At 42.1% G+C, this 19,615-nt stretch overlaps 1 protein-coding gene across 2 annotated transcripts in view; it reads right to left on the bottom strand.

Moving 5' to 3' along the window:
- The window catches only part of LMF1 (lipase maturation factor 1), a 340,789-nt gene that overhangs the window by 229,241 nt on the left and 91,933 nt on the right, over positions 1-19,615 (bottom strand). For both annotated transcript variants that reach the window (XM_054042585.1, XM_054042587.1), the window contains one exon: positions 1,367-1,515. In XM_054042585.1, coding sequence (XP_053898560.1) covers positions 1,367-1,515 — 149 coding nt within the window. The remainder of the gene's footprint in view (positions 1-1,366; positions 1,516-19,615) is intronic.

Below are 19,615 nucleotides of genomic sequence, written 5' to 3'. Positions count from 1 at the left end.
GTGGTCTTTAAAGCCGTGTTGAGGTTGTTCTTGGTGCCAATGTCTATGCTTATCCCTCTTCTAATTTATTTATACATTACTATATATAAAGAGAGATTGATTTCTCGAAATGGAGATTATCTTGTATGCTCAAAGCCTAATAATGAATAATGGCATGGTTTGTATAGCATATTTCAGCCAGAAGGGTCTCAAGGCCCTCGAGAGGCATTACAACAATGACTCAATCCTATAAACCCTTCCTCAGTTGAGCAGTCCATTCTCAATATGCAGTTGCATTAAAGTCAATAGGATTACTTGCATGAGTAAAGGCATTTCATGTGAATATGGGTTCCCAGAATCAGGCTGACTTGCTTTGAGCTGGAAAGTCTCATTTAGACGCAACAAACATACCGTGTGTATTTCCCAACACAAAAACATATCTGCAAAACTCACTACTATTACTACTACAGTTATACTTCTTTCAAGACATTAGGCCTAAAGCAAACCTAGCTGGTGTCAGGTTTTTAAGTCTGGAGATGAAGACCTTAACAACTCCACATTGTCTACATTTTGATAGGAGTTCCAGGCTCCTTTGAACTTTAGTGTGAAAGAGAGGTTTTCAGAAGCTGAACACAAATGGGGACCCACAAACTCCTACATGGCCTCAGGCTAATTTTTGGGCTAAGATCCAAGAACCGTGGGGTGTCCAAAATTCTGATTTGGCTCCAAATGTTGTCCCCGGGCCTCATCTTTAATTTTAATAAAAGAAACATCAGTTGCTGATGGCGTCTTTTGCTTTCAAGACTCTTGGCCATCTCCATTCGCAGCTGACAGTGGTGCAGCAATTGCTACATTTGACAACGTAAGGCTCTAGAGTGATAGTTCAATAAGGTATGCAAAGAACCTGGTACAGCTCCTGCTTGGGGATTTCACACTGGGGTTCTCACCCAACGTGCTGAAAATCATGTTTCAGAACCTTCAAAATCACTTTACAAAATATTTTTAAGGGACAAGTTTTCAAAGTTAATTATTTACCTCCTTCCCCCTGCCCCATTAAAATTGTAATAGCAGTGCTAAAATGTTAATATACATTCCTAGTCCTATATCTGTTGATCTCGTTAAAGGCAGACACCAATAACAATCTGAAAGATTCAATGAAACAGAACACCAAATATTTCCTCCTGCATTCTCCTTGGTTATAACCAGAGACCATCCTAAACTACAGAACATAAAAAAATTTTATACCAGTTATCGGAAGCAAGTGGGTTTTCTGCCAGGATTAAACATTTAGAATTAGCTTCTCTGGTAAAACGTAAAGAGATCGTCTTCTTTTGCTAATATGATCTCAGACGTCTGCAGAAGCATAAGTGCTTATAGTTCCACTTACCGCTCCAAGCATGATTCTGAAAATGAGCCATCGAAATCCCCAGATGACAATTTGGGAAGGCGGAGTGTAGTTAGGTAACCGGGAGAGAGTCCAGAGCGGGCACAGGAATATTCCTAAAACCCCCGTTTCCAGAAGCTGAGATTCCCATCCTAAAGTGGAAATAAGAGAAATGGTTTGCTGTTAATTACCCATCAAGGAATTTTAAGCATATGAGAAGCAAAATATAAAAATCCTATGAAATTACTGATTTAACTTGTTCCTTAGTTACTCAATTGTCTCTGACCACACTTCACATGTAGATGGAATTGAGGTTACATACAATTAAAATGGTTAAAGGGGCAGCGCGACCTTAAAAACAATCAAATCACACTTTCAACTGAAAGTGGTACCAACTAACATTGTGTATGCCATCTACGACTGTAACTGAAAGGGATTAGAGAGAAAAAAACTAGAGAATGGAGATTTTTGTTTGTTCCTATTACATCCCCATGCACATTCTGTGGGTATTTAGCTTTGCTGTTTTCCTTCTGCCGCTACATCTGTGAAATTTCACCTTTTATGTGGGTTTTCACAAGTGAGAGAGAAATATTTAAAAAAACATAGGAAAATATGATTACAAAACCATAGGAACTGGCAGTAAAACCCAAGAACAGCAGTAATCCTGGCCAAAACTTATCTCTTTAGATTTCAAATTGGCTTTGTCCCTTTAAAATATTAATTCACGGCAAAATGCTGTAGTCTCTAATTTTTAAGGGGAGGAAAAACACTAGAGGGTAAACAGCATGCTGAGGTTATTGTAGCAGCTGACTGCTGAAAACGAAAAGTCATATTACCAGAGTACTTCAGCCTAGAGCAATCTCAGCTTCACAACCAAGAACCCTTTACAGTTTAGCAAATTTATGTAAAATGTATATCCGGAACTGAACGTTTCAAAGTCTAGTTCCCAGGGCCTCTATGGAGATCAAAATTTGCTTTTCATTTTATTTATTTGTAATAGTTTACGTTGCTACATTCTTCTACGGACAAATTCTGATTCAAGAATCCAAAGGTTTCTCAGCATTGTCCTCGCAACTGCTCATCTCAAATGGAGGGAATGGTTTGATGGGATAATGTGATTTTAGTCAATTAGTCAACAACGTGCCATTGCTGGTAAATAGTATCAATGGTCAATGAGGGTCTGGCTGGAGAATCTTGCCTACATGCTCGGGGTTCTACTGATCGCCATATTTGGGATCGGGAAGGAATTTTCCTCCAGGGTAGATTGGCAGAGGCCCTGGAGGTTTTTCGCCTTCCCCCGTAGCATGGGGCGGGGGTCACTAGCTAGAGGAGTCTCTGCGACTTGAAGTCTTTAAATCACAGGATTTGGGGACTTCAACAGCTGAGTTAAGGGAAAGGGGGTGGGTCAGCTTTTGTGGCCTGCATCATGTGGGAGGTCAGACTGGATGATCATAATGGTCCCTTCTGACCTTAAAGTCTATGAGTCTAAATGTATGCAACATCTAGCTGATTAGGTTAGAACAAACGATTGCACCTTTCCCTGCTAATACATATACAGAGAAAGCACCCCGTTATTGAGATATACTGTACCCAACAAAGGCTCAGCGCTTTTATTCAGACCGCTCTCAACTGGGTGGAGCAGAGATCACCTTTAGCTCTTCTGAAAGGGCCCCAAAGACTTCATCTGAAAATTGGGGATGAGTAGAAGGCTGTGCATGAGCAAATTCCTTAATTAGGTGTCCACTTCAGGACTTTGGTTTTGCAAACACTGTTTTAAAACTCATTGGAACAGCTGGCCTGAAATCGGCTTCTTGCTCACGCTCTGCTAGTGCTTAAAAGCCACAAAGTTTGCTAAACGCACGTAGAAGACTTTTCTTTCTGAATGCTAGGCCCCTGAGATCATGAGCCACATTCTCCTCAGCAGGCAGACGTGGCAGAGGTCCCACTGACTTTAGTGGAGCTACGCCAGTGGACACCCACAGAGTACCCAGCCCTATATCTTGAAGAGAGTATGATCAAAAATTCCATTTAGGCTTAGGCATTATCAACTTCAGCATAAAATTATCAAGGGTTCTGAACCATAAGGAAAATCCTTCCTTAGCCACAGCTCAATGAATAAAGGCGAAAGGGTCCAATTCTTCCCTCATGCCTGTTTTATATTCTACTGGCCTCAGTGGAATTATTCCGGATTTCTACTAGCATAATGGAGCTCAAAATCCATCCTTGTAACCACACCGTGAAGCTGTTACCCAAGTTATTTTATACATTGGAGACATTCAGGTACAGCCTCCTTTATGCAAATCTGGATTTTGCATTCTGTTTTTGCAGTGTCTCCAGAATAAATATTGAAATGATTATTCAGAAGGCACAAGAATAACACAGCCGTTATGTTTCGACAGATGAAGTCAAACTCTACTGGATCTTTCGTCATTAGGTGAAGGACACTATGAAGCAACAGTATATCAGTGCAAGAACCAAAGTAAAGTCTGCTCCAGTAGTTTTACCCTGAACTACAAATATATTTTTGTTTGCAAGTTTTTCCATGGAATATAGTTCTACCCTGAAGTTGCACAGAAGTAAGCTAAATGACTGAATCAGAGCAACCTTTTCTTGCACTTGTGTACCTATAACTGTGAATATAAAACTGTTTTAGGTAAACACAACTATGGTGTTACAGAAATCAAGGTCTACATCCATTTAATGCCTACCTCAAACACGTGCCTTGTTGAGCACGATAAAACAATGGTCATCTCTTGAGATCACAAAGATTTAGGGATTTATACAGCAATGGACTTCTGTGGATGCTGGCTGCACAACTGATCTGAGCTATTTAGTAATGTCAGTGTGGAGCTGTGTATAGGGCAAAGACCGAGGAGCCTTGGGTATTATTCCTAAATCTGCTACTGACTCGCTGTCTGACTTTGAGGAAATCACTTAATCCCTGTGGGTATGTCTTGATAGGCAAAACAGGTGTGTTTTTCAATAATGTTAACTCAATCAAGTTAGCGTATCACAATTGAAAAGCTCGCTCTCCCCCTCCAGGCGACATCATCTCCATCTAACGTGGCTTCAAACATGTTAACCAGGGTCACCCGAGGGGGGTGGGGTGGCAAATGGGGCAGTTTTTACCCCAGGCGCCCCCTCATTCAAAAAGGCCCCCAAACTGACTGGCAGTGCGACCTGGCACCCGGGATCACAGCACCACTCGGTAAATTTGGCCCGGCAGCGCCTCTGTCCTGAGAGAAGGGTGGCTGAGCCAAATCTGAGTGGGGTTGTGACCCTGCGTGTTATGTCGCCATGCCCAGCATCACAGGACAGGAGTCTAGTGCGGGCTCACCCTCCAACTCCCCTCCCGTTTCCATCCACCACCCCTCAGTGACAATTTTTTGGAAGTTGGAGAGGGGGGCTCACTTTCAGATTTTGCCCTGGGCCCTCAAAAACCTCTCTGCGGTCCGGACGTTAGCTTGCATCTTAATGAGCATTCAGAGGGGTTTTAAATCCTGTCTAGACAAAGGCCTATGTGCCTTGATTTCCCCATCTTTAAAATGAAAGAAAAATACTTACTCATCTAGGAAACATCAATGGGTGAACAAGCGTGGAGGCTGCTTTCTGCTGAAGACCCTCCAATATATCGGTAGCAAACCTCAGAATTATTATTATTGCACATTTATAGAGCAGTAGTGCTCATCCGAATTGAGAGCCCACAGCTGTGGGAGACGTACAGACATGTGAGCTATTATAACTGGCTATTCTTGTTGTTCATTTTGAATAGTAGATGGGCTTGCAAGTTTTAAATCTACACATGCGGATGGTCAGGGCTTGGGGGTTTTAAAGAGTTTGTTTTAAAAAGCTTTGTAATTCCACCTCTGACATAACAGAATATGGACAAGCTACCCCGGTAAGTCAACGTGAGCAGTAGCTTTGCAAGATTAATGAGGAAAACACATGTAGAGTTAACGTTTGCCTGCATGGCTGCACCACAAATGACACATTGGAACCCTTGGGGAGGACCAGGCATAACCTGACTAGCTGCCCAGGAACACGCAAGGGGAGAGGTAGGTGACACTGCTGGCAATGCCAGCGACCCCAGGAGGGTTTATTACGGGGCACAGTGAGAACAATGCAATGGAAGTGCCCATTGTGCAGACTGCAACAGGTATGCCAGGAAAGGTGGTGATTAATCCTGTGGCACAACAAGAGTTGCTCCCGACAAACTTCTAGAGGATAGTATGTCTCTCAAAGGTGTACCTCCAGGCAGTGCCACTTGGGAAGAGGTCCAGATATACACACCTGTATCCACACATACATGACTAGAGGCTTCATTACAGTTTCACAACACTGATAAATATGTCAAGAAAGAAGATATAGCACCAAGATCTGCTCCGAGTTACATTGGTGTGAATCTGGAGTAACTCCTTTAAAGACAGTGATGTACTGGATTTATACCATTATGAGCAGAAACTGGTACATAATCTTTAGCAAGGCTTCTTTCCTTGACCTCTGGTTAGATAGAAATAAGGCATCTGTTGTTGAAAATAAGCTCATTATTTCTAGTGAGGCACCTGATAGCACATTAGATCTAGATGATTAAAATTCAGGATTTGGCAAAAGGGCAAAAACTTACACTGAGTTCACTATAAAATAATCATAACAATAATCACAGAAACCACTTTTTGTTTCTAACACATAGTGATTTTTTGAAGTGATTGAGCGATGAATGACTATTAAAAAAATCCCCTTCTATTTCCATATATCCTGTGGTTTCTAGGATAGATACTGAACTGCCAAAATAAGCGCTTCTGTGGAGAGAAGTGAAGTATATTGTTATAAAAACAGCTGCACAGAAAAGCAAGGGCTAATGCAGAATGTGAAAGGTTAATTGTTACTAAACCCAGCAACAAATAGCAGTTATGGGTCTAACTGGCACCAAAATGGTAGTATATCTCGTTAGCTTCAGCCTGCACAAGAATCCCACTGTTATCAGCGTTTTCATATGTTAATCACCACACTCTCTTGCAGACATACACTATACATGTTGGATCTGCGGGTAAGAGGGCATAAGACTTTACATTTCTAAATGGCCTTCAGATCTTTCTGTTTGCACTTTCCTCCATGCAGTAATATAACATTTTACCAGACAGCGTGGAAAGGAAGGTTACTTAGTGTACTGGTCACTAAAATGTTAGAGGAAGATGCACTGAACCAACAAATAATTCAATGTTATGTACTTCTTGTGTATTATATATTTGGTGATACATACAAAGGCACAAAGGAAGTGGAAGCCATCTTGGTGTGTGGCTAGCCCCAGAAGTGTGTCAATACACCCTGCACCTGTGTTTCTTGTTGCAAAGCTACAAGTTTGAGTCCTGGCACCACCATCTGGGTACCATTCCAACAGTATAATCTGGTCTGAAACATGCCAGAAAGGGGGATGGATCAGTAATGCAACCGGAGGCAGACACATCTTATTGATGACCAAGAGCAGAGTAAACAAAGCTCCCCCCCACCCAGCTGTTGTTAGAAAACTCTTAAATTACCCATTGCTGACAACGGGTGCAGCTGAGCCAGCGATGAACACAGTTTAAGAACAAGAGCAGCCAAGGACAAACACCAGTCAGCACCATTTCAGAAGCTTTAGTTAAAATCTACTCAGTTTGCAGTGAAATTGCGTTCAGCTCCGGTTGACCTGCACCCACTGATAGTGATGGATAATTTTTCTAGTGCAGACAGAGCTTTAGTGTCATACAGTACTTGCCGAGATCTGATATTAAGGTCAGAAGCACTGGAGCAAGAGGGAGTGATTACTATAATCAAGATACCCACACACACTGATTTATTAACAACCCCCTTCCTGATACCCTGAGTATCTACAGCTTGGTAACCTGGGCACAGAGATCAGTTTTCTTGACCATCACACACAACCCCATAGATCTTCAGGTCCTCAATTCATCACCATCCCCTTTCCAAGTTCCAGCCCTCTCCTAATGTTCATCCAATCCCCCTCACCAACCTTAAGATCCCCTCTGGTTTGGATCTTACCATCTCACTCACCTCTGGTGAAAGCTTTCTACTTCTTCCCTGTATCACTTCCACTTTAGCATGAAGCAAGGCTCACCACTTGGTCCTCTTCTCACCTCCAATTAGCTCCAGCCTTGCACCTCTGATCTTTAAGGATGGCACCCAAGTTTGCTCCCTCTTCAACCCTCTCTCCATATTGGATTTGTTCTTTCTTGGCCACTACATGACTCCACACCACCAAAATGCCCCAAAGGCTGAAGTCCTCCTGGTTAAAATAGAAATTTCGTCCCATGTCTTTGACTTCACTGTCTCTTGCCTCAACTTTGCTGTGACAACCAGAAATCACCTTTGGACTCTGGATATTAATTTTTCCTTTACATTTTATTTTGTACTTCATGTGCTCATGGCCACCTCTTGAATGCTGCTGAAAATTGCCCTGATCTTGCCTCCGCTAGTTCCTAGTCTAATCCCTTCCTGCTTCAGCTGCTTCATTTCCCTCTTCTATGATCTTCCTCTATTCTTACTTGTACTGTCCCCATTTACCTTCTCTCTCCAAGCCAGTAAGTCACTTATCCTGTTTAAATTTCAGCTTAAAACTAGAGATAGTTCTGACCCTAAAAACCCAGACCTGAACAACCCTTATGCTTAGGGAAAGAACAGATCCATGTGTGACCTGCATGGCTTGGGCTCATCCCTACTTAGAACCTGCCCTTCCTCTTTAGGGTATAATTGGCTCTGCCCATAACACATGTATGTATGTATAGAGTGGCATCGAAAATGGTGCAGTCGGGTAGGATTAGCAAGCCCTACGCACCTCATTCTTCACTTTCAGAAATCGGCAGCTAAGCCATGCAGACATTGAAAACAATGAACATGCGCTTTTAAAGCTCACCACTGAAGCTATAAATACAGTAGAGTGTAAAAGGGGGAAGTTCTGTTCTCTCTCAAACTCACTTACCATAAACTGATAGCGCAAAACAAGATTACGCAATCCATCAACAGAACCCTCAAAATGGCTTCCATTTCTCCAAACTGCTGACTTTATGAGCAGTTGTTCACGTCTGCATCTTAAAAGCCTTCACCAGACACACTCAGAATTCAGATCCCTTGCCATCTTAAACAGGGTATGAGGCTGTGACCAAATGGCTATGTTGCCTAGAGTGTGATGCTGCTGTATTCAGAGATTACCCAGCGTCTTCGGTGTTGCTTCCCTGACCTACGTGGTCCACATGTGATGCCTACAAGAAATCAGCCAATTAATACAGTCTAAGTAGGGGACCTGTTAAGGATAGCTGATCTTTAAAATAATTTTTAAACTATATCCTTCCCCTTCCCCCGTCCTTATTTGTTTCTTGTCAGATTGTGAGCAATCTGAGGCAAGAGCAGGGGTAACATTTTGAGTTGGGATGCGCAAAGGAGTCTCAGGCTATGTCTACACTTAAAACACTATAGCACTTCAGCATAGACACTCATTACAGCAACAGGAAGGGTTCTCCCATTGCTGCAGTTAATCCACCTCCCCAGGAAGTGGTGGCTAGGTCAATGGAAGAATTCTTCCATCAATGAAGCACTGTCTACATCGGGGATTAGGTCAATCTAACTATATATCTCATGGGTATGGATTTTTCACACCCTGAGGCCTGGTCTACACTGGGGGAGAGGGGAATCGACCTAAGATACGCAACTTCAGCTACGAGAATAGCATAGCTGAAGTCGATGTAGCTTAGTTCGACTTACCTTGCGTCCTCACGGTGCGGGGTCGATTGCCGCGGCTCCCCCATCAACTTTGCTTCCACCTCTCACCGAGCTGGAGTTCAGCAGTCGATGGGAGAGCGATCAGGGATCGATTTATTGCGTCTACACTACACGTGATAAATCGATCCCTGATAGATAGATAGATTGCTACCCGCCGATCCGGCGAGTAGTACAGACGCAGCCTGAGAGACAAAGCTAAACCAATGCAACTTTTCAGCGTAGACCAGGCCTAGGTACTCAACTCTCATTAAATTACAATGGAAGTTAGGTATCGAACTTTTACCGCCCCTTTGCAAATCCAACCTTGGACAGTGCTAGCACAACAATGGCACTAGTTTAATACAAATAATCACTGGCCATCAATAACCTTGCCATTTCTGGGGAAAAAATCCTCTCTTGTCTTTGTTAAGTTTACAGATTAAATGGCATACATGATAAATACTTTTTTAAAAAGTAATATTTACATGGCAAACTAAAGAATAAGAAACTAGAAACAAGACACTGATCTAAATACCAGCAGCAAATGGGATGAAGAAAATGAAGTTGTCAGCCATTAGTAATGCTAATTTATCATGTAAATTTATACTCTGCAATCGTGGCATTTTAGGAAAGAAATCCAGGCCTCGCGTCAGTTCAGTTTTAACAAGTGACAACAAATGCCACTAATCCCACAATATTTAGAAACATTCAGGGTCTCTTACACGTGAAACCCAAGTCCCCAAATTGTGTGCCGACCTAGCCTCGTTGTCGTGTGTTCCAAGTTAGGGCTAAAACTTCAGTCTCACCTCAGTACAGCGATCCCTCAGGCCCCCACTGCATATTGATACTTCTGGGAACGAAAGGGTCGCATTGTTGACCCACCTGCTCCTGTTCGCTTCGGTTGGATCTAGTCAAATTTCAGCAGCTGCATCGCTAGCACAATGAACGCCATTGTTATCTCCTCAGCACGGCAGGGGATGGATCCAAATTTAAAAAAATAAAATCAAGTGAGCTGCCAATGGCATGGATTTCAGTGGCTGCACTTGCCTCACACGCGTTGAAAATGTCTGTTAAATACTCCTAACTCGAGGCAGCAAAATAAGTCATTTTGCATTTGCTGAAAGATCTACTTGGGGAGAAAGAGCATTAAGAGGTTTCTCTCCCCCACCCCCTTCCCACTTTTGCTTTCTCTGCTTTCTGCAGAGATTTTTCTTTTCCAAAATTACGTACAACTGTTTGTCCATAAGCATAAACTTTCTGCTAGGAAACCTAGCTTGCTTTAACAGATCTCCAGCGCTAAAAACATTTGTTGCTTGAAATGAGAGCCACTTAATGCCTGTACATATGCAATTTTTCATGAAAGACCATGCAATTTGGCAGGAACATCTGACATACCGTAGAAAACATTACGAGTACTTACTGTATAAAATGTCATTTTGGGATGACTGGTCTCCAAAACGCTCTGAAGCAATGTCATTAAGGCTCCCTATAGAGGATATTATTTCTAATGGAATATAGATTATATGGTGTTATGTCACTAAGGCTTCCAATTTTCAGCTTTATATTGTTATTTACCAATAAATGTCTGATGAGAAAAACAGCAGAGTTATCAACAACGATGAGCCTAAAACATATTAGTGGATACAGAACAAGGCAATTCTGAAAATTTGCCACGCAACCCTTGGAATTCATACATTCTGCTTCTCTTTGTCCGTTTTATGAGGTCCAACATAGGTCCAACAGCCTGGAATAGCCAGTGGGGGCAGGTGGGAAGAACAGGGCTGGGAGAAGACACTGAAGTTGCACAAACAACAGCTGAGAAAATTACAGCCTGGATCCAAAGCCCACTAATGACTACAGAAAGATTTCCACTACTTAAGCCTTTATTTACCTCCTATATGTTTTTTTTTTTAAATGTGGGATGTTTTTATATATAATGACAAAGATCTAATTATATTATATATAATCAAGTTATTTTTAAAAGTTTCAGAGTAACAGCCGTGTTAGTCTGTATCCGCAAAAAGAAGAACAGGAGTACTTGTGGCACCTTAGAGACTAACAAATTTATATATATATATGCATCCGAAGAAGTGGGCTGTAGTCCACGAAAGCTTATGCTCTAATAAATTTGTTAGTCTCTAAGGTGCCACAAGTACTCCTGTTCTTCTTTTTGTTATTTTTAAAGTGACTCATCCCTAACATGACTCTGGAAACTATATAAAGCAATTCAGTTGTCTAGAGCAGGAATTGTCTCTTCATGTGTGTTTGTACAGACCCTGGCACAATGGGTCCCTCACCTCCCACATCCTTGCTGGGTCTTTTGGATGCTACCATAAAAACTAGAACTGGTCAAAACACATGGTTTTTCTCCACACAATTTTGAACACAAAGATTTTGTTTAAAAAATTGTATTTTTCCCCCATTGGAAAATTTAACAACAAATCAAAAAATTTCAATTCTAATTACAATTTTAATTTTTGTTTTTGAAAATGGAAATGAAAAATCCAAGTCAAAATGAAAGGAAATTTCCCATATTCAAAGAAACTCCTTTTTTTTTTTTTCCCCTGGAAAAATTTGTCAGTCAAAAAAATTTCAACCAGCAAAAGTCAGAAGAGTTTATTTGCATTTTCTCACTTTCTCTCCTAATTCATAAGACAAGGTATACTGGTATACTACTGTCTGGTTTTATACACATGTATACCCACATACATATATACATTACAATGTATGTGTATAGTGCATACACACACAACACATGCACACACACAAAACATACACACACACACTTCATAGATTTCTCTTTGTCAAACTGCACATACAAGAGCTGTGAAACAGTGCCACTATCTTCCTATGAATATTAAGCTATGTATATAGTACAGACTTTGGTCAATGGAAGTTAGGTCAGCATAAAGCCACTGCAGTTCGTGTATCGCTTGTGCGTACTTGACTCCTTGCATCAGCACTATGCATTCTCACCAGGAGTGCTTGTGTCGGTGCACTATGGGAAGATGTCCCAGGCTTGGTCTACACTAAACCCCCAAATCGAACTAAGGTACGCAACTTCAGCTACGTGAATAACGTAGCTGAAGTCGACATACCTTAGTTCGAACTTACCGCCGTCCAGACGCAGCAGGCAGGCTCCCCCGTCGACTCCGCGTACTCCTCGCGGCGAGCAGGATTACCGGAGTCGACGGGGAGCACTTCTGAGTTCGATTTATCGCGTCCAGACTAGACGCGATAAATCGAACCCAGAAGTTCGATTGCCTGCCGCCGAACCAGCGCGGTAAGTATAGACAAGCCCCCAGAGTGCAGTTCACCATCGTCTGGTGCACTGTCTTTTGGGAAAAATTTTGGAAATGCATGGGATCAAGGGGTCAAGTTCCCATCATGCAACTTTCTCCATCCAATAAGACCATCCATATTCCATAATTTTTGTGCCTTTTCTTTAAATTCCCACAAAACCATGTGGCACTTCTCACTGTTCACCATCCAACAGAAGCATGGTGCCCACACAGCTCTACACTATTGTCACGAACACTGCAAACACAGAAACAAAGATCCTCCGGTATTTGCAGAGCCAGAGGAAAAACTGTAACAATAGGGGACATGATGATTTTGTGGAGGACAGATTGTTGTGGGACAGCAAAAAACCAACTCAAGGTTGTTGGTGGCATTCACAGAGCAGCTGCAGAAAGTGGAGCACCACTTCTGAGTATGAAAAACGAGCACTGACTGGTTGGAATGGATCGTAATGAAGGTCTGGGACAATGAGCACGGGCTGCAGAACTTGCGGTTGCAAAAGGCCACCGCCACACCCCTGGATTTGTGCAGTGAGATCACCCCACCCCTCCAGATCAGGGACATCAAAACGACAGCTGCACGGACAGTTGAGAGGTGAATGGTGATCGCTTAGTGGAAGCTTGCAATGCTGGATGGCGACCAGTCAGTGGGAAACTGTTTTGGAGTTGGAAAATCTAGTGAGGGGCATTATCATGCAAGCGTGTAGGGCCATTAATTGTCTCCTGCTATGCAGGATGGTGACTCTTGGTAACATGCAGGACATAGTGGGTGGATTTGCAGCAATGGGGTCCTGAACTGCAGTGGGGCAATAGCTGGCATGCATATCCCTATTTTGGAACCAGCCCACCTTGCCACAAAGTACGCCAACCGAAAGGGCTACTTTTCTATGATGAGGCAAGCACTGGTGGATCACTGGGATCGCTTCACCAACATCAGTGTTGGCTGGTCAAGGAAGGTGCATGGTGTTCACCTCTTTAAGAACACAGAACCATTCAGAAAGCTGCAAATAGACACTATCTCCCGACTGGCAGATTACCAATGACGATGTTGAAATGCCAATAGTGATTGTAGGGCTCCGGCCTAGCCTTTGGCTCCGGAAGCCGTACACCACCATCTCGACAGTACCAAGGAAAGATTCAACCACCAGCTCAGCGATGCAGAATGACTGATGATTTTGGGTTTGGTAGACTGAATGTCAACCTAACTTCATAGTGTAAACCAGCCCCTACGCATCACAACCACTGGCTGTCAAAGTAAAGATATTCAACATGGACTTACTCAGAATGGAATTAAATTAACCAATTCTGAGCCTCTCCTCTATCTCCCTGAAAATTTATTATGACATACTTTACATTATATATTTTTGACACCTGTCAAAAATAAAATGTATTGTGCTAATGATTACGATGTGTTATGAATAAGGGCCCCAGGCTGCAAACACTTATTGCCTACTCCCGTGAAATCATAGAATCATAGGACTGGAAGGGACCTTGAGAGGTCATCTAGTCCAGCCCCTTTACTCATGGCAGGACTAAATATTATCTAGACCAATCAACGGATTAACCCTGGCAGTAAGCAAAAAGCCCGACAGAAAGCGTTTGCATTATTTGCAGGCAGCATGTCCCATTGGACTGTCAGGAGCCTTGTGTTGTATTTCCACCGGCAAGTCATTTCACCTCTCTGGCTTCCACTTCTCCTCTCACCTTTTGTCTGGCTTGGCTATTGAGATTGTAAGCATGTGCATATATATTAAAAGGTATAAGATGCAGAAAACTTTAAATACAGTTAAATACTTAAATAATAAAGGGACACAGTTGAGTCAATCTGATCCTAACTTTAGATTATATAAAGATAAGTCTTTTAAAAAAAAACCAAAAACCAATAGAAATGTTTCCATTAAAATAAAAAAAGGACAACCTGAAATTGCTTAAGAAGTGCCCATTACCTAATTTTAATATTTGCATAAATCCATCAACACTTCAGTCACTCGGAGCAAAAACGTTGTCCTATGATAGCGAAGGCTACATCTATAGTAGAAAAAGGTGGGGTTTTTAAACATGAGTTAGCTATTAACACAAAATGATAACATCCTCGTGTTGATACCTCGTGTTTACCTCAAACAGCTAACCGTTGTTAAAACTAAAAATGGCCTTGGGCCTACACTATGGGTGAAATCCTGGCCCTGCTGAAGTCAATAGTAAAACTACCACTGACTTCTATAGGGTCAGGACTTTAACGTGTGTTATTTAACAGTGTGTTAGCTACTATCTGCTTAAAAAACCACAACCCTGTGAAGACAAGATCAACGTGGATATTATTCTCAACGGTGGGAAAGATTTCCCAGCAGCACAATTGAGAACAAGAAGTAAAACAGGGGTGCAGAGAGGTGGGTCGTGAACATTGAGAAGTGCAGGATCATTCAGCTATCATGCAATTTCAGTAATAAAAGAGAGCAAAATTTAGATCAAAATGGCAAATGCCAATACCATATGAGGTATAAATACCTGAGAAGTGTTCGGTGAATTGCTTTACGTCCGTGTCCAGCAGAACTTTGCTTATAGAATATTTACAGGTTCTAACCCTCAGAAACAGTGCACTCTCCCAAGTTACAGCTGCAAGACGCTCAGCATTCCCTCAGCATCTCACCACCCAAAGCTGCTGGAGTACAACCCTTTCTTCTCCTTCTCTTCCAAAATATCAACAGAGCCATAAAAGGGATAAAGACTCACTTAGCACGTTGTTAAACCTTCGAATCACTGCCAAAAAAAAAATACACACAGAAAAAGGGAAAGAAAAATCAACACTTTCAAGTTATTGTGTCAGTTTAAAAGGCTTCCAGGGTTCCTTATGGAAAGTATTCCTGGCAATTCCTAGTGGAAATTCCTGATCTCCATGCACTTAGATGAGTTATAAACATGAGAAAGCCTGATAAAAATGCCACAGGTTCAGCCCCAAACTCCCCTTCTCCAATAGCCACAGCAATGTGCTATTATGAATTTGAAGCTTGATTTACAAGAGGTTACTTCACACTCATGGTCATGGAGCAGGAGTTTCTGATTTAAAAAAAAAAGAAGTCCAGTGCAGCAATATTTCACAAAATTTCATTCAAATGTATTTTTCCAAACCACTGCTTGCAACACTCAGCTCTGAGAAAAATCCACTCACTTTTAATGGAAGACATTCTTGTATATTTTTTCTTTGAAGTTTATTGGAGCCCCTTGCACATGTAAATTGCATATTATATCTAGAAACAACAGATGGCCACATGCAGTTTATGCTATGGCTCCATTTCAGAGACGGTTAACCTTGCATCTCTATGCAGCCACTGTACTGCGTTTCTGCCACACAACAGAGACAAGCTAGTCTTTCAACTCTGATTGACTTTTGTACATGTTCAAAAGTGCTAGGTCTCAGCAATCATTCTTCCTCTTCCCCTGATGAAAGGGAGAAGGTCTCAACTTTAAGACTTAAAAACATTAAAGAGCAGCAAGAATACTTTACTATAAAACCACAAAAGAAAATTGCTTTTATTTTCTAACGTGTCACATAGAAAGGTGCTGGTGCGCATAAACCCAGAGGCAAACCTTTAATCTGATAGCAAGAGAAATAAGGAAGACAATATCAGCTACAACCTACAAAAAGGGCAATATTGGGGGGAGAGGGAGTGGAGATGGGTGTGGGGGCGTGGTTAATGCTTTGCAATTCCATAGCGCCTTTCATCACAAAGCCATTTACTAATATTAACAAGGTAAGTCTCTCCCCAGAGGGAGATAAATTCTTATTCTCATTTCACGGGTATGAAAACTGACCCACCGAATGGTTAAGAACAGACTTGCCTAAGATCAGACATTAATTCAGACAACCCAGGATTTCTAATTCCCATTCCTCTGCTCTAAGCAATTAGAACACGGGTTGATAGACCTAACATTTGATCTATTCTTTTCTCATTTATATTCATTACTACAAAACCAACATATTTCTAGGGGCCCAATCCTGCAATGCTTATGCACATACTTATTGTAATCACATTAATAGTCCCATGGAAGCCCTTGGGACTGCTCCTGGCAATTCCGTTTGGCATGGTAAGTAGTTGCAGAGGCTCCGCAAAAAAAATATATATATATATACGGGGGAGCGGGGAGAGAATGGATTCTGGCTTTAACTCTATTTAACACAAGTGTCCACTCCCAGTCTTAACTTTGTGTTGCACCAATTTTCTTATTTAACTTGTTCCTGATTTCTCTTGTTTGCACTAAGAGATAACAACCTGGCGATATTTAACATTTCTGTAGCCAAGAGAATCGTTCTTGATGTTGTTGAAAGATTTTAGAATGTTATCAATAACTTTTGTTCTTAAAGTATAAACCACATGGAAAAAAAATTTTGCATAAAAACTTTTAAAAGCTTCCAAGTGCTCTCCAGGGTAGTCATTAGAAACTACTTAGGTAACAAGAGGGCGATATCACCGAGTTAATGCAGCATTAAATTAGCCCTCTTAGGTAGAACTTTAAGTGACAGAGGAATTAGTTGGGAAGATTTTTTATTTTATTTTTTAAATAGTGAAGTTAATGGATTTCCTGTTTTTAGCTCTGTGGGCGGCTGTCACTGTGAGGGATCAGTATATACTGTATTTAATTACTACGTCTTAAAGAAACTAAAATAATTTCATCTATGTTAGTACGATCTCACTGGTATTCGGTGCCTGTCTAGTGCGGCCACCCCAGTAACTAGAGTATTAAAATGTTACTACCTTCCAGTGGAGTATGTTCCATTTGCATGGATGCTTTCTTGTGATCCATAGCACTGCTTCCTAATTAGAGGAAAAGGATAGTCTAGTGGATAGGGCACTAGTCTGGGCCTCAGGAGACCTCGATTCAATCCCCAACTCAGCCACAGAGTTTGACCTTAAGTGAGTCATTTAATCTACCGTGTGCCTCAGTTCCCCATCTAAAATAGGGATAATGGTTCCCTTACACAGCCCAAAAGTTCTCCCACACAGCTGTGCAGCAGGGAAAGATGTGGTTTCTGCTCCAAAGCGTTTGTCTAGGTTAAGACAAGACAACAATTTGGTGTAACAACCTGATGCTAGGACTGAGGGGGTAAATGAAGGTAACAAACATTTGCTAGCTGCATGCACAACTTGCTGGTGTTTTATAAGTACAAACAAACCATAGTTACTCAGGAAGACAGCACATTTAAACCCTAACTTCTGATCCAGTTCTCAATCCAGATCCAGGGGTTACTCCCAGCTTCAGAGCTCTGGATTGGCTGTATAAACGAGCTGTCCCTGCAAACGACTCTCCCTTCACTCAAGGAGGTAGTGTCATTGTGGTCATATCTGACAGTCTCTAGCAGAGACGGATGCTGTTGACTGTAGAACACCCTAATGGAGGATGAACCGGAAGCTTGCCACTTTCACGATACAAAACCCAGGTGTTTGCACAGGACTTTCCTCCATAACACAGGTAAAGTATAACATCTTGAAAGCAGCCAGCTGAGAAGGAGGTCACAGGGGATGGGAAATAAACTGAGGAAGGTAGAAGAGTTTTGAGCCATTTTTCCCCCCAATGGAATGAACGAAGCTGTAGCTACATTTAAAACTTTACCATGCACAGATTAGACAAATGCCGGCAGGCTTGGCAGACAAAGGATAGGTTTGAATGAGAGGAGCCTGGGGCATCTTGCAGAGTTCCATAGATAAAGCACCACACGCAAAAGAAAGCATGAATACGGGCGAAGTCTAGAGAGGGAATAGTGAGTCGGAGGCATGGGAACAGAGAAGTGGACTGGGACAGAACGGAAGGTGAGGGAGAGAAGATTGAACTTGATACAGAAGATGCCACTGGAGGGACAAGAGAGGAGAGTATACCAATGAACCAGATAATACTATGTCCGCTATTAGGGCTAGCAGTCATGGTAGGGGACAGGAGCCTCTGTTTTCCTGCAACTCCACCACTTCCTTTTTAAGAAAAAAAAGATAGTTACAGTAAGGTTTAAAAACAAAGATATTGGAAGGGCTATAAACCCTCCTGCTTCAGCCCTGCATCTCTAACTGATGGGGGTCAGGAGGAAACATCCCTCTGGACTCAATATCCTGCCTCGGGCAGGGCTCCCTGCACCTTCCTCCTGAAGCAGCTGGTACTGGCCACTGTCAGACAAGGCCAGATGGACCATTGGTCTGGTCCAGTTTGGCAGTTGCTATGTTCTTCTATGCTGAGGTTCATATATATCACATGTCTATACAGTACACGTGTACACACAGGCAGAGAAAATCAACAGCGAGATTCCCCATAGCACAGGAAAACAAAACCGAGGCAATGAATTCGTCATAACGAAAAATCCTAAGGCATTCAGGCTCTTGGAAAGTAAATCCCTTCCAGGGTGTAATGATTTGCCCCAATTATCCTTTCCACACTGATCTCTTTGAACTTATAATTATATAACCAAGAGCCAGATAAAGTTTTCTGGTAAATTTTGTATCTGGAAGGGCACACTGATTACACGAAAAGAACACCCTAATGGCATAACGAAGACAGGCAGGCAAAGTGCATGTAATGATTTGTGTTAGGTTTCCAAGAAACATTAAGTACAAGCAGACCTTAGCCAAAAGACAAGGATGGTGGATACCAGTGGACATGCCACGTACCAATGCAGGACAAAAAGGACCTGCTGAGGAGTCGATTACGGAGTGTTATTTCCATTACTGCTGTGTCGAGTAGAAAAAGTGAAACTTGCCATCGTATGAAACAAGAGTTTCAGCCACCGGACTCTGAGCTGAATTACACAAGGAATTCACAGCCACTGCAGGGGATGATACAGCATGTGCACCAGCAAGCATAGTGCCTGCTCTCCAAGGGTCTCCCAGCAATTTAATGACTGTTGCCTCCCAGTGCCCGTATGTGGTACCCACTAACAGAGGGTTAAGCACAGCCTCGGGAAACTGGAGAGATTTGTTCATGTGACTTGTTCTGTTTGAACCCAGAACTCTTGACTCCTAGCCCCCCATTGTGCCCAGCACTCAGCACTTCCTCTTGAACATTTATCTGTGACTCCTCAGCTTAGAAAGGAGCCCAGTGTATTTTTTGCACTAAACATGCCCTGGATGTAGCAAAATGCCACCATTTTAAAACAAAGTCCTTCCTTTTCTCCTCGTTTCAATTTATTTGTCCCACTAAGGGCCCGATCCTGCTCTTGCTGACG

Source organism: Malaclemys terrapin, chromosome 10 (genome assembly GCF_027887155.1).
Source record: "Malaclemys terrapin pileata isolate rMalTer1 chromosome 10, rMalTer1.hap1, whole genome shotgun sequence".
Classification (NCBI taxonomy): Eukaryota; Metazoa; Chordata; order Testudines; family Emydidae; genus Malaclemys; species Malaclemys terrapin.
This window is presented reverse-complemented; position numbering and strand designations above follow the sequence as displayed.